General features: G+C 38.9%; 1 protein-coding gene across 1 annotated transcript; it reads left to right on the top strand.

Annotated features, from left to right (window-relative positions):
• The first annotated feature begins 13,108 nt into the window (after nucleotides 1-13,108).
• On the top strand, nucleotides 13,109-13,708 carry LOC137938360 (uncharacterized). The gene is made up of 2 exons (XM_068783339.1): nucleotides 13,109-13,196; nucleotides 13,389-13,708. Exons 1-2 carry the CDS (start codon nucleotides 13,109-13,111, stop codon nucleotides 13,706-13,708), a joined length of 408 nt encoding a protein of 135 aa, XP_068639440.1.
• Nucleotides 13,709-14,709: the final 1,001 nt, after the last annotated feature.

Below are 14,709 nucleotides of genomic sequence, written 5' to 3'. Positions count from 1 at the left end.
GTGCATTTTTAAGGAAAAATTGGAAAAGTTTTTACCTTAAAAATAAGTCCCTGGGAACCATTAGTGCCTCATGTTTGCGGGAAACACTTTTCTTCTTGAAAATTCTTACTTGGATAATTTAGTGGTCAAACAATTTTTGCCGAAAAAAATTCCTTACTACAAGTATAAGGCATTGTCAGTGCATTTTTTTCAGGAAAAATTGGAAAAAAATATGTCTAGTAAAAATACATCTTCAAGGACCACTAGTGTTGCAAGTTTCCCGGAAATACTTTTGTAGCTGAAAATTCTTACCAGGAAATTTTTTGGTTAGGCAATTTTTGCTTAAACAAATTACTTTCTAAAATTATTGGGTCTTTTTAGAGATTTTTTTTTTCAAGAAATATTGGAAGAGTATTACTCATAAAAATACGTCTCCATGGACTTTTAGTGCCTCATGTTCTCTGGCAATACTTTTTTAGAATAAAATTCTTAGCAAAAAAATTTTTAGGTAACAAAATATTTGCTGGTACAAATTACTTTCTACAACTATAAAAGCGTTGTTATTTCGGTTTTTATGGAAACTAAAAATTTTTTTTCAAGTAAATATACGTCTCCAGGGACCATTAGTGCCGCTGGTTTCCTAGAAAGACTTTTCTAGCTAAGAATTCTAACAAGGAAATTTTTGTGGGGAGGCAAGTTTTCGTAAAAAAGTTACATTGTACAACTATAAGGCCCTGTTAGTGGTTTTTTTTTTTTTTTATGAAATGTTGGAAAAGTATTTATAGTAAAAAGACGTCTCTAGGAACCATTAGTGCCTCATGTTCCCTAGCAACACTTTTGAAGCTGAAAAATTCTTACCAAGAAAACTGTGGGAATGAAATTTTTGGTGAATAAAATTACTTTCTACTACTTTAAGGCCTTGTTAGTGCATTCTTTTAGGAAACGTTTGAAAAGTATTTCTCGTAAAAATACGTCTTCTGGGACCTTTAGTGCTTCATGTTTCCTGGAAACTCTTTTCTAGCTGAAATTTCTTACCAAAATTTTTTTTTGGTAAGGCAATTTTTGCTGAAACAAATTACTTTCTACAACTATAAGGCCCTTTTAGTGCATTTTTTTGGGAAAACGTTGGAAAAGTATTTCAAGTAAAAATATGTCTTCGGGGACTATTAGTACCTCTAGTTACCTAGAAGGACTTTTCTTACAAAAAATTCATACTAGGAAATGTTGAATTTAGGATCCCTTTTCCAATATTTTGTGCATGAGGAAGGAGAAAAAAGAAGAAAAGGGAAGAAGAGCTCTCGGGTAGAGAAAAGAAAAAAAGAAAAGAGAGATGTGCACCATCAAAGAGAGAGAGATTTACTCAAGAAGGAGATGTGTAACTTGAATAATTCCAAATTATAACACCTCTATTTATAGTAGAAGAAGAGATAGAGTCCATATACAATTAGCCTTTCAATCTTCTAATTGCATTCCAACTCTAACTCTCTATGATAAGTCTATCAACACAATCGACTAGAAGTATAATATGAGTTGAACTAGAACTCTTCTTCAATAATGTGAATATAAGGGAGGGGACCAGCTCGTGGCCTTATCCTTGTGGGTCCCACATGATCTTCTAGCTCATATTGATAAGGTTGCCAGCTCGTGGTGTCTTTGTGCATCCCACTTGATCTTCAAGTCTTCTAACTCATTTAAGCTTGTGCTTCTTATCTTCTTAACTCGTGCTAGCTTGGGTGAGGACTCTTGTTGGTGTCCCAAATCCTCATGGTGGGTCCCACATTGTAACACTCTCCCTCAATCTAGGGGGGGGGGGGGGGGGGGGAGGGGGGGAGAAAACATCATAAATGCCTAACTTGCTACAGATGGTACACAATCTTGTGAGTGACCGGCTTGGTGAGAATATTTGCAACTTGACTTTGTGATGATATATGCCTTAGAGATAAAAAAACCTGCTTGGAACCTTTCTCTTATAAAATGGTAGTCCACTTCAATATGCTTAGTTCTTTCATGGAAGACTGGATTTGATGTAATGTGTATTTCTACTTGAATTTCAAAATATAGATCCATCAGAGCTTCTTTGTAGAATCCCAATTCAGTGACAAGAGATCTTATCCATAGGAGTTCACTAATAGTGTGTGCCATGGCTCTGTATTATGCTTCTGCACTAGACCGTGCTACTACATTTTGCTTTTTGCTTTTCCATGTAACCATCTTCCCTCCAACCATCATACAAAATCCTGAACTAGATTTTTTGTCATCTGGGGATCCGGGCCAGTCTGCATATGAGAATCCTTCGAAGTTGAAATGACCATGGTTTTTATAGAGAAGCCCTCTTCCTGGAGCTCCTTTCAGATATCGTAGTATCCTTTCAAGTTCTTGCCAATGAATAAGTTGTGGCTTGTGCAAGTATTGACTTACCACACTTACTGCATATGATATATCCGACCTTGTTACACACCAATAAATAAACCTTTCCACTAGTCTTTGATATTTCCCAATATCTACATCTTCTCAAGTGCCTCCACATAATTTTTTATTTGAGTCCACAGGAGTGTCTGCTGGTTTGCATCCCATCATTCCTGTCTCCTATAGTAGATCAAGGCATACTTCCTTTGGGATAGCACAATCCCATATTTAGATTGTAATACTTCAATACCCAAAAAATATTTGAGTAGTCCAAGATCCTTCGACTTGAATTCAGCACATATGTTTTCCTTTATTTTCTGGATGCCCTCGGAATCACTACCAGTTAAAATAATATCATCAACATATACAACTATAATTACCTTACCTCTCAGTGTGTTTTCAATAAATACTGAGTGATCTCCAGAGCATCTGTAAAAGCTGGCCCGTATAAGGGCTTAACTAAGTTTCTCAAACGATGCCTGAGGAGACTGCTTTAGACCATACAAAGATTTTTTGAGGTGGCATACGGACTCCCACTCAACCACATTCCCAGGTGGTTGTTGCATATAAATTTCTTTTTTAATATCCCCGTCCAAAAATGCATTTTTCACATTTAGTTAATATATTGACCATGATGAATTGGCCGCTAGAGATAATAATATACGTATCGAGTTCATTTTTGCAACGGGAAAGAAGGTTTCTTCATAATCAATTCCATAACACTGAGTATAACCTTTGGAAACCAGTCGAGCCTTGAGTCGTGCAATTGACCCATCCGGATTATGTTAGACAGTATAAACCTACGTGCAACCAACTGGTTTTTTATTTGTTGAAAGAGGAACCAGTGACCATATCTGATTGTCATTAAGTGCTTTCATTTCTTCATCCATTGCTGCCTTTCACCCTGGATGTTGTAGAGCCTCCTGATAAGACTATGGAATAGATCTGGAGGAAATAGAAGAAATAAATTGACAACATAAAGGTGAGAAGTGATGATGAGACACAAAATTTGAAATGGGATGAGAAGTAGAAGGTCTATTGCATGTTCTAGGTTCTTTCTTTACAACAATAGGACGGATATCATATTGAGGACCAAAAATAACTGGGGATGAAGGACTTACCTCTGTTGGATCTATTAACACGACAGGTGTGGTATCAACCATTTTCTCTTGGGGTTGAATATTCTCTATATCATGGGGTACAACAGGTCGAGGGGAACTTGGTACTGAGGATAGACCAGGAGTGCACTATTAGAATAAAATGAGGAGTCTTCAAAAAATGTTACATCCCAGGACACAAATAAACGTTGAAGAGTATCCCTTTTGTGTGCAAGAGTATCCCAAGAATATACACTTGATAGATTTAGGATTAAGTTTACTGTGTCTAGGAAATGAATTATGAATGAAACATTGACATCCGAAGACTTTCAAAAGTAGTGAAAATGGATCATCATTTGGTAATAATCTAGAGTAAGGAGATTTATTACCTAGAACGGAAGATGGTAGACGATTTATAAGAAAGCAAGCCATACGGACTGCATGAGGCCAATAAAAGTATGAAACTTTCATGGCATAAAATAAACCTCGAGCTACCTCAAGAATATGACGATATTTCCATTTGGCTACAATATTTTGTTGAGGAGTGTAGACACATGATGTTTGATGAATAATGCCATTTTCTTGACAAAAAGAGTCAAGGTCTTTGGAAACATATTCTTTGGCATTATCAGATAGGAGAATTTTTTTTTCTGACCAAACTGTGTGAGTACCATAACATGAAATGACTTAAAAATAAATGGTATCTCAGAACACTCCTTAAATATAAACAACTAGGTTGTACAAGTGAAATCATCAATTAATGTAATAAAATATTTTTCTTGAGAAATGTTGGAGACACTCAAGGGCCCCCAAACATCAATATGAATTAAAGAAAATGGAGTTACACTTTTGACTTTTGGACGAGGAGATTATGTACTCCTTTGATGTTTACTCATTTGACAAACCTCACAATGAAATTCTGACCTTACTCTAAGTGAAGGAAAAATATAATGAAGAGACTGTGTAGATGGATGTCCCAATCGATTGTGCCATAACCTTCTCTCATTTTCAGTAGTGGGAACCATATTCATTTTTGGCACGTCCAGGTAGTAAAGCCCCTCTTTGTTCATGACCTCCACCAATCACCTGCTTCATTATAAGATCTTGAAATACACATGAAGTGGGTGAAAAGGTAACGAAACAATTAAAATATTTTGTCAGTTGAATAACAAATAATAGATTCAAAGGGAAAGTACGAACAAAAACAACATCGGTGAGTAAAAGTGATGGTGTGACAGAAGTGGATCCTTTCCCTTGAACTTTGGTTTGAGAACCATCAGCTATGGTAACAAACTTGTGTGAAAGGCTCAGAGATAGAGAATGCAATAAAGGCTTTATGGGGTGCCGCTGATTTTGTGGGCTGTTCTTCTTTTGTATCACTTACAAAGGCTTGATTAGCCTTTGTCAATTCTAACTGTCCATTGGCTTTATAACATATTTCTTTATAATGACCAAATTGTCCATAGTAACTGCAAGCCTTGTAATCCTTGAAATAGCATTGATCTATAGTGTGGCCAGATTTCTTACAATGAGTACATTCTTTCCCATCTGCTCTGCAAGCACCAGTCCTTTCACCTCTTCCTCTGCCACGTCTATAACCTCTGCCTTGTCCTTGGCCACGGTCAGATGATGGTCCTCTATATTCGGAATGCATAGTGGAAGATACTTCAGTAGAGGAGGAAGAAGTATCTGGAATATGGAGTAGTGTTTCACATACATCATCAAACTTGGGGACAACAGAAGCACTCAGAATTTGACTCTTGGAAATCTCAAGATGGGGTTTAATATTTGCAAAGCAAATAGCAGTAATTAAGGCTTCCTTCTGCTTGTCTTGGAAAGAAATATCTGTAGTTGAAGGCTGAGTTAATTTCCATTCTTGAAGAAAACATCTAAAGCGGGCCAAGTTCTCATGGTTATTTTCTCCTTGTTTATTATTCAACATCCTTTGGAGAATATCATATGGTCTATGTAGAGTATCCGGGTAAGATTACAGTTTAGCACATGTCTCCCAAATGTGTTTAGCAGTGTCAAGATGGATGACATTGTTGGAGACATGTTCCTCCATGTTGTTGATTAGCCAACTAATCACCAAGGTATCATTTTTCAACCATTTGTTATAAAAAATATCATCTTCATCAATAGGTGGTCCTCGAGTGGTGAGGTGACCAAGTAGTTCTTTTGTTATAAGAAACCTCCGAACCGATGTGGACCAAGTCATAAAATTTGATACCCCATGTAAGGGTATAGTGGTAATTCTCAGTATATCACTTTTTATATTCATATTATCTTCGGCCATGATAGGCCCTTCTTCAAAAAAAAAATCTAACAAAAATACCAAGCAGTGTTCTTCAAACAATTCGATGTATGGGAAACTTTATCATTGATGCTAAATTATTATTCTAATTTTTCCCCTAATACCACTCAAAAGAGACTCAATAACAATCTTCTATATGAGGGGACTCTTGTTCCCATGAAAAACAATTCCAACAATCTGATCATGGACTGGTCTCGGTTAACATAATTTCCAAACCGACAAAATTGTTTTGATAGCTTCTTCTAGATGGAGAGGAATGCATATCCACAATATAATGAGATGGAAAGAATTCACATACTCATATTTAAATCATCTTCTAAATTTTTAAACCAGTAACATGAAGGAAAAAAAACTAAACACTTATCTCACAGTTTGTGATCTTCCTTCACAAAAGAGCCTTCTTGAGTGGTGTTGATCATCACTTCTTTAGAGCATTCCTTTTGACGAGGGATCCTGAATTTAATGTTCCGATAGCATGTTGAATTTAGGATTCATTTTCCAATATTCTGAGCAAGAGAAAGGAAAAAGAAAAAGAAGAAAATGGAAGAGGAGCTCTCAGGTAGAGAAAAGAAAAAAAGAAAAGAGAGATGTGTGCCAAGAAAAGAGAGAGATTTACTCAAGAAGGAGATGTGAAACTTGATTAATTCCGAATTACAACACCTCTATTTATAGTAGAGGAAGAGATAGAGTCCTTATACAATGAGTATTTCAATCTCCTAATTACATTCCAACTCTAACTCTCTCGAATAGTCTATCAACACAGTCTACTAGAAGTCTAATATGAGTCTAACTAGAACTCTTCTTCAATAACGTGAATATAAGGGAAGAGGCCAGCTCGTGGCCTTATCCTTGTGGGTCTCACATGATCTTCCAGCTCATATTGATAAGGTTGCCAACTCATGGTATCTTTGTGGGTCCCACTTGATTTTCAAGTCTTCTACCTCATTTTAGCTTGTGCTTCTTATCTTCTTAACTCGTGCTAGTTTGGGTGAGGACTCTTCTTGGTGTCCCACGTCCTCATGGTGGGTCTTACCAGCTCATGCACCATGGTGGGCCCCACATTGTAACAAGAAATTATTTTTGGGGAGGCAATTTTGATCGACAAATTACTTTCTACAACTATTTGGAAAAATATTTCTAGTAAAAATATGTCTTCAGGGACAATTAGTGCCCCATGTTCCCTGGCAACACTTTTCAAGTAGAGAATTTTTACCAAGAAATTTTTGTGGTAATGCAATTATTGCTGAAACAAATTACTTTCTACAACTATAAGGCCATGTTAGTGCACTCTTTTAGGAAATATTTCAAAAGTGTTTCTTGTAAAAATACGTCTCCTGGGACCATTAGTGCCTCATGTTTCCTGGAAACTCTTTTCTTGTAGATAGTTCTTACCAAGAAAATTTTATGGTAAGGCAATTTTTGTTGAAATAAATTACTCTCTAAGACTATAAAGCGTTTTTAGTGCCTTTTTTTTTTAAGGAAATGTTGGATAAGTGTTTTTAGAAAAAAATCATCTCCAGGGACCATTAGCACCACATGTTTCTAGGAATAGTTTTCTTGTTGAATATTCTTTTAAGGAAATTTTTGAGGTTCAAAATTTTTTGTTGAAAAAAATTACTATCTACAACTATATGGCCATGTTATTACATTATTTTAGGAAACACTGGAAAAGTATTACCAGTAAAAATATGTCTCCAAGGAGCATTAGTGCCTCATGTTTCCCTATATCACTTTTCTAGCTAAAAATTCTTAAGAGAAATTGTTGGTGGTAAGGAAATTTTGGATGAAACAAATTACTTTCTACAAAAGGCCTTGTTAGTGCTTTTTTTGGAAATGTTGGAAAATTATTTCTAGTAAAATTATGTCTCCAGGTACATTTAGTGGCTCAATTTTTCCGGCAACACTTTTGTAGCTAAAAATTATTTCCAGGAAAATTTTGTGGCGAGGGTATGTTTGCTAAAACAAATTACTTTCTTCAACCATTAGGCCTTTTTAGTGCATTTTTTCCACAAATGTTGGACAAGTATTTTTATTAAACATACATCTCCAAAGACCATTAGTGCCTCATGTTCCCTAGCAATACTTTTTTAGATAAAAATTATAACCAAGAAAATTTTATGGTAAGGCAATTTTTGGTGAAACAAATTACTTTCTACAACTATAAGGCCTTGTTATTGCATTTTTTTATGGAAACACTGGAAAAGTATTTGTTATAAAAATATGTCTCCTGCGACCATTAGTGCGTCTTATTTCCTGGAAACCCTTTTCTAGTTGAAAATTCTTTCTAGGAATTTTTTGTCTAGAGCCAATTTTTGCTGATTACTTTCTCCAACTACAAGTCCTCGTTAGTGCATGCTTTCATGAAACAATGGAAAAGTATTTCTAGTACAAATAAGTCTCCAAAGATTTATAGTGCCTCAAGTTGCCAGTCACCAATTTTCTAGCAGAAAATTCATACGAAGAAAATTTTGGGGTAATGCAATTTTTACTAAAACAAATTACTTTCTACACCTATAAGACCTTGTTAGTGCCTTTTTTTCGGAAACGTTTTGTTGAATTTATGTAATAGAGAAATACCTCATAGACTTTTATTATAATCAGAGTACATGAACTTTTATTTATAATAGATGAAAGTAGTCGAGTCCAACTACAATTAAACTACCTCTGCTCCAATTACACCCAAACTATAACACTTAAAGATAAGTCCGAGCATTATTAAATAACCCAATATAAATAGAAGAATAACATGACTAAAACACCTTTAAACTGAAACTTTTCTAGGAGACATGCTTCCATAATAATTTATGCTCTCTTAGGCTTTTTATTGTGTAAGACTCCTCACGTGATAATGATGGATTCCATAAGATTGTGTGATCATGATGGGTCCATATCTTATGGGTTTGGGCCCATCTTCCAACATTCCCCCTCAATTTGGGGGTGAGAGAATATCATGAACTTCTAGCTTGCTACAAATGATGAATAAGATCTGCTCGTATAAAATGGCAGTCCTCCATATCTTCCAACACTCCCCCTCATGCCGGTGCTCTCTTCCATGAGGCCCAGTTGGCATAAGATTAGTGAAAGCAAAATCACTCCAAGCCGTATGACATCACTCCATACTCCAGTCATAACTCATGCTGGATGTAGGGCACACTCCTATCATTCTCAGGTAGTGGCACTCCTATCTTTCGCAGGTAGTGGGTAGGGTTGGCTTCGAACCGAGCGGGCTCGAGCTTGGCTAAATTATGGCTCGGTTCGATTCTGTATACCCGAATCTCTACCAGAATTCAAGATCCGGGATCAGCTCGTTTAAATTAATGAGCCGAGCTCGATTGAATCGAGGTTTGGCTTGAAAGCTCGTGAGCCGGCTCGTTAATTTAACAAGTTAACACAGGATTCGGGGAAGTTGGAACGGGACCGGAGTGCCGAGAGGAGCGAAGAGGGAAAAAATTGTTCCTCCCCTCATCACAACAGAGCCCCTCCGTCCGATACTGTGGCCGCCTCTGTCGCTATTGACAGCTGCCTCGCCGGCCGCCTTTTGCCTTTCCTTCACCGCCGATTCTATGGCCGCCGCTCGATTTCTTCCCCCTCATCTGCCATTGCTTTTGTTTCCATCACCGCCGCTTCTGTCGCTGCCGCCTCCATTATCCCCAATGAAAGTTCCTTGCCAGCGCCATTGGTTCCCTCGGCTTCGTTCCTTGACTCGACAGAAAACCATAACCAAAAGTAGAGATACCCTAAACCTTAAACCATATAATCATAGTACATGAACTTCTATTTATAATAGATGAAAGTATTAGAGTCCAACTACAATTAAAATACCTTTGTCCCAATTACACCCAAACTATAACACTTTAAGATAAGTCTGAGCATAATTACATAACCCAATATAAATAGAAGACTAATATGACTAAAACATCTTTAAAGTGAAACTCTTCTATGAGACATAATTCCATAATAATTTTGGCTCTGTTAAGCTTCTTATTATGTAAGACTCCTCACGTGATCATGATGGGTCCATATCTTATGGGCTTGGGCCCATCTTCCAAAATTCCCCCTCAAGCTGGGGGTGAGATAATATCATGAACTTCTAGCTTAATGTAAATGATGTATGAGATCTTCTTGTATAAAATGGCAGTCCTCCATATCTTCCAACACTCCCCCTCATGCCGGTGCTCTCTTCCATGAGGCCCAACTGGCATAAGATAAGTGAGAGTAAAATCACTCCAAAGCTATATGACATCGCTCCATACTCCAGTCATAACTCATGCTGGATGTAGGGCACACTCCTATCATTCTCCGGTAGAGGCACTCCTATCTTTCGTAGGTAGTGGGTAGGGGTGGCTTCAAACTGAGCCGGATCGCGAGAGGCTTGATCTCGACTTGATTACGGCTCAGTTCTATTCGGTATACCCGAATCTCGAGCCGAGTTCGAGATCTGGGATCAGCTAGTTTAAATTAACGAGCCGAGCTTGACCGAATCGAGGTTTGGATCAAAAGCTCGTGAACCGGATCATTAATTTAATGAGTTAGCATGGGATTCAGGGAAGTTGGGACCGTGGAATGGGACCGGAGTGCCGAACGGAGAGAAGAGGGAAAAATTGTTCCTCCCCTAGTCACCGTCGAGCCCTTCTAGCCGCTACTGTGGTCACCTCCGTCACCGTCGACAACTGCCTCACCGGCCGTCTTATGCCTTTTCGTCCCTACCGATTCTATGGCCGTCGCGCAATTTCTTCCCCCTCGTCCACTGATAGATACCAAATTCTGACATGAGAACTAGGTTAATTATAATTAAATAACCCTTATAATTGTGTTATAGGTGGTTATTTATCGGTTTTCACATGAAACGTGCATTTATTGAATTTGGCATTAATCACTGCTTATATTGCATATTTTTCTCTCCTAAATTATATTTCATTGCTTTTAGGGTTTATTTCTTCCTGAAATGATTTTTATGGATTTAATTATGGAATTTTAGGAGAATTCAGTGAGGAGAAGAAGATATTTACAGAAATGCCATTAGTGGGGGATATGATTTTTAGGGCAAAATCATAATGAAAAGGGAGGAGCTGCTGGCTGAAAGGAGGGGAGTCGCCGACCGAAAGGAAAGGAGAGATCGAGAGAGTCTTCCTTCAACCGCCGACCGAAAGGAGAGGAGAGCTCGAGAGAGTCTCCCTCCGACCGTTCAGAGGGAAGACCCGAGAGGGCTCCCTTCGAATGCCATTCGTCACCGTCGTCCACCACCATCCGGCAACCAAGAACAGACCCGAGGAGAGCTCGATAGAGTCTTCATCGCAGCGAGTTTGATGCTGCCATTTTCTACTCGCCAGGCCGAGAGGTGACCTGAGAGGGCTCCTCCGATGCCGAATCCGCATTTTCGACCATTTTCGGAGCTATTCTGACTCCAACCGAGACTCGAGAGAGCCGGTCAGAGGACTTCGGCTCCATTCCTTCGTCCGCCACACCACCTCCATCCATGGGTTTCTATCCTTCTTCGCCGGCATCATCTCTATCTCCGGCCACTCGCTCTTGCAACCTGAAGCCATCAATTTCAGGAAATTGCAGCACCCGTGGGAACGAGCCTTTGCTGCCAGAGCGAGAGGAAGGAGAAGGGGAGTAATCCGTTATTTTTTAATTTAATTTTCCTATAGTTTGAACTTAGGTTTTTAATGTTTAATAAATTTTGATTTGAGAATTAATTTTTATCAAATATTTGTTTTCCGAATATTTGATTAAATTATCTAGTTAGGGTAGGATTGTAATTTAGGTTGATTATGGTATTTTGATCTGATTTCTGTCTTTAACTCTATGCGCCCGAGAGGGGCCAGATGCAAGGATTGAGAAGCCTGATTCGTGATTATGTGGCGCTCGAGAGAGGCACGAATCACGATAAAATCCGAAGTTGATAATTTTAGGGTCATCACAATAGGAAATTGATTCTCTGCATTCTATTGTAAACCGATCTTTGTCATTAACTCGAGGCCCCCGAGAGGGGCTAGACCCAAGGATTGAGAATCCGGATTCGTGATTACGTGGCGCTCGAGAGAGGCACAAATCACGATAAAATCCAGAGTTGATAATTTTAGCATCATCACAATAGGAAAAATTATTCTCTGCATTCTATTGTAATCCGAGATCTATCATTAACTCGAGGCGCCCGAGAGGGGCTAGACGGAAGGATTGAAAATCTGGATTCAAGGTTACGTGGCGCTTGAGAGAGGCACGAATCACAGTAAAATCCAGAGTTGACGTTTCCTATTGTACAAGTAGTTAATTAGATTATTACTGGATAATTTAGGATATAATTAGTGTTTAGTTCAGATTAATTCATCATATTTGGTTAGGCTAGTTGACGGAAGAATACATAAAATTCAGTGCTCTTTGTGGATATGACCCTCGCTTACCGCTAGATTACATGAACGATTCGTACGCTTGCGAGGTATAAAAGCCGGTGTAATAAAAATTTCACATCAAGTTTTTGATGCCGTTGCTGGGGAGGCACATTTTTAGTTTGTATTTTCAGTAGTTAGTTTGTTAGCATAATTTTATAGTTAGTTTTGTTTCTTTTTGTGTTTTTATGCACGGGCGCCGCTCCCTAGGTGAACCATTAGCTCCCTTTGTTGAAGAGGTAGAACATATTTGTAGGAGAACACCAAAAGTCAAGTTAGGAGCTACCATGGCCAATCAGGGTGAACCATTACAATTACTTGCAGCAGGTGACTGTAGAGCCCTGAGGGATTATTCTATCCCATCCCACTTCACATCACCTTCTTGCATTATATTTCCACCCACTACTACTACCAGTTATGAGTTGAAAGCGGGTGTGATCCAACTCCTCCCTACATTCCGGGCATCATCCACTTGAGTCTGATGATCTGAGTCCTGCATTTAAGATAGAGACTGTTATGCTTGATGACGAATCCACTCTTGAATATTTTGAGTCTTACATAACATCTCTAGACATGGACTATTTTGATGAGGAAATATATTTCCGAGAGGTTGACTCTTTACTCAGTTTTGTACCTCTATTGGAGGAAGCTTATGAGGTTGTCACAATGGATCATCCACAGGATCTTCATCTTGACTTGGACAAACCTCTTGATACTTCCAAGCTAGATCTTAGGCCAGTTCCTCCCACGTTGAAGTATGCATTCTTGGGGCCCATGAACTCATTGCCAGTCATTATTGCTTCTGATTTGAGTACTGAGCAGGAGGAACAATTGACTGAAGTTTTACAAGCACACAGAGATGCATTGGGTTTTGTCATGTGTGTGATAGATGCCAATGGACTGGTTGTTTGTCTAGGAAGAACATGATGCCTCTTAACCCATTCTTATTGTTGTATCAATACATCCTTGTTTTTGTTGCATATGTCTCTAGATGGATTGAAGCTATTGCATGTAAGACAAATGATCACAAAGTGGTGGTAAAGTTTTTAAAAGAAAACATCTTTAATAGGTTTGATACCCCGAGAGCGATCATCAGTGATGGGGGATCACATTTTTGTAACAGAGCATTTGAGACCTTGTTGAAGAAATACTCCATCACTCCTCGGGTGTCCACTCCGTACCACCCGCAAACTTGTGGTCAAGTGGAAATCTCTAATAGGGAGATCAAACGGATTTTGGTGAAGTCGGTTTGCTTTGATAGGAAAGATTGGTCCACTCGATTGGACGATGCATTATGGGCCTATCGAACCGCTTATAAGACTCCTATTGGGATGTCTTCAATTCGCCTAGTGATCGGCAAAGCATGTCATCTACCTGTTGAGCTTGAGCATAGAGCTTATGGGGCCATTAAGGCTTTGAATTTTGATTTGGCTCAAGCGAGTGAGGAGAGGAAATTGCAATTGAATGAGTTGGAGGAGATACGTCATGATGTTTATGAGAATGCCCAACTATACAAGGAGTGAACAAAGCTTTTATATGATAAATCTATTTTTCGCAAGTCTTAACTGTTGGGTAGAATGTTTTACTTTATAACTCACGATTGCATTTGTTTCCAGGGAAGCTGAGATCCAGGTGGTCCGGTCCATTTGAGGTTACACAGGTGTTTCCTCATGGCGCTGTTGAGATCCGCAATCATGGAGACGAGTCGGTCTTCAAAGTTAACTATCAGAGGCTCAAACCGTATCGTGAGAATATCCCCACACCAGAGGAGGTGATGGTGATTTTCTTGGAGGAACCTGTCCTTTCATCTTGACTACGTCAGAGTCTTGCTTACGACTATAAACTTAGCACATTGTGGGCAATCCCCACATTTCTATCCCTTTGTACATTACATTGGGATAACCTTTGGTGTACTCTGGTCTTGATTGATTGGAGTTCCCCCGGCGATGCCAGCCCCGTCATGGACTCGGGGTACTCTCTTGCCGGCCGAGAGCGTAAATGGTTCCGGTAGTCGATGACCAGACTTTTGGTCCCTAGTTTGAGAGGTTTGTACTCAAACAACCGTTCTGGGATTGACTAGTTCGAACTTGAAGTATTGAATGAAAACCTTATGGTGAGTAACTCAAGGACTTGTGTTCAGCGCGTGATTCCTACTACCTTCAGTGGCCAATCACACGGAGATTTCTTCAAAGTGTGATGTGGAATAGCGGTTTCAACTACGGATGATTATTTACGGGTACGGCTGATACGAGTAAACCTTCTTCGAGGGAGACTATGTATCATTCCTGGGGGTCTTTATTTACTCTTCGGTATTATTGTTGATGACCAAACACATATGGTCCCACCTATGGATTTAGGAGCCCTGAGGGAGCTTAACCCTTACTCAACTGGAGTATAACTAGCTAAGCTGTGAGTCAATTGGAGTAGTAGCTACTAGACTAGAAGACTGGCACCAGAACCAATGTTAAGGCCAGCAATAAATCGTCTAGTAAATCAGATATTTTAGTGATTGTTAGTTGGTTTG

This window comes from Aristolochia californica, unplaced genomic scaffold (assembly GCF_029961685.1).
Source record: "Aristolochia californica isolate CCGP_79_NKW_82.1479 unplaced genomic scaffold, dmAriCali1.0.hap1 SCAF_8, whole genome shotgun sequence".
NCBI classification, from domain to species: domain Eukaryota; kingdom Viridiplantae; phylum Streptophyta; class Magnoliopsida; order Piperales; family Aristolochiaceae; genus Aristolochia; species Aristolochia californica.
Note: the sequence above shows the minus strand (reverse complement) of the source record. Positions and strands in the feature narration are given on the sequence as shown.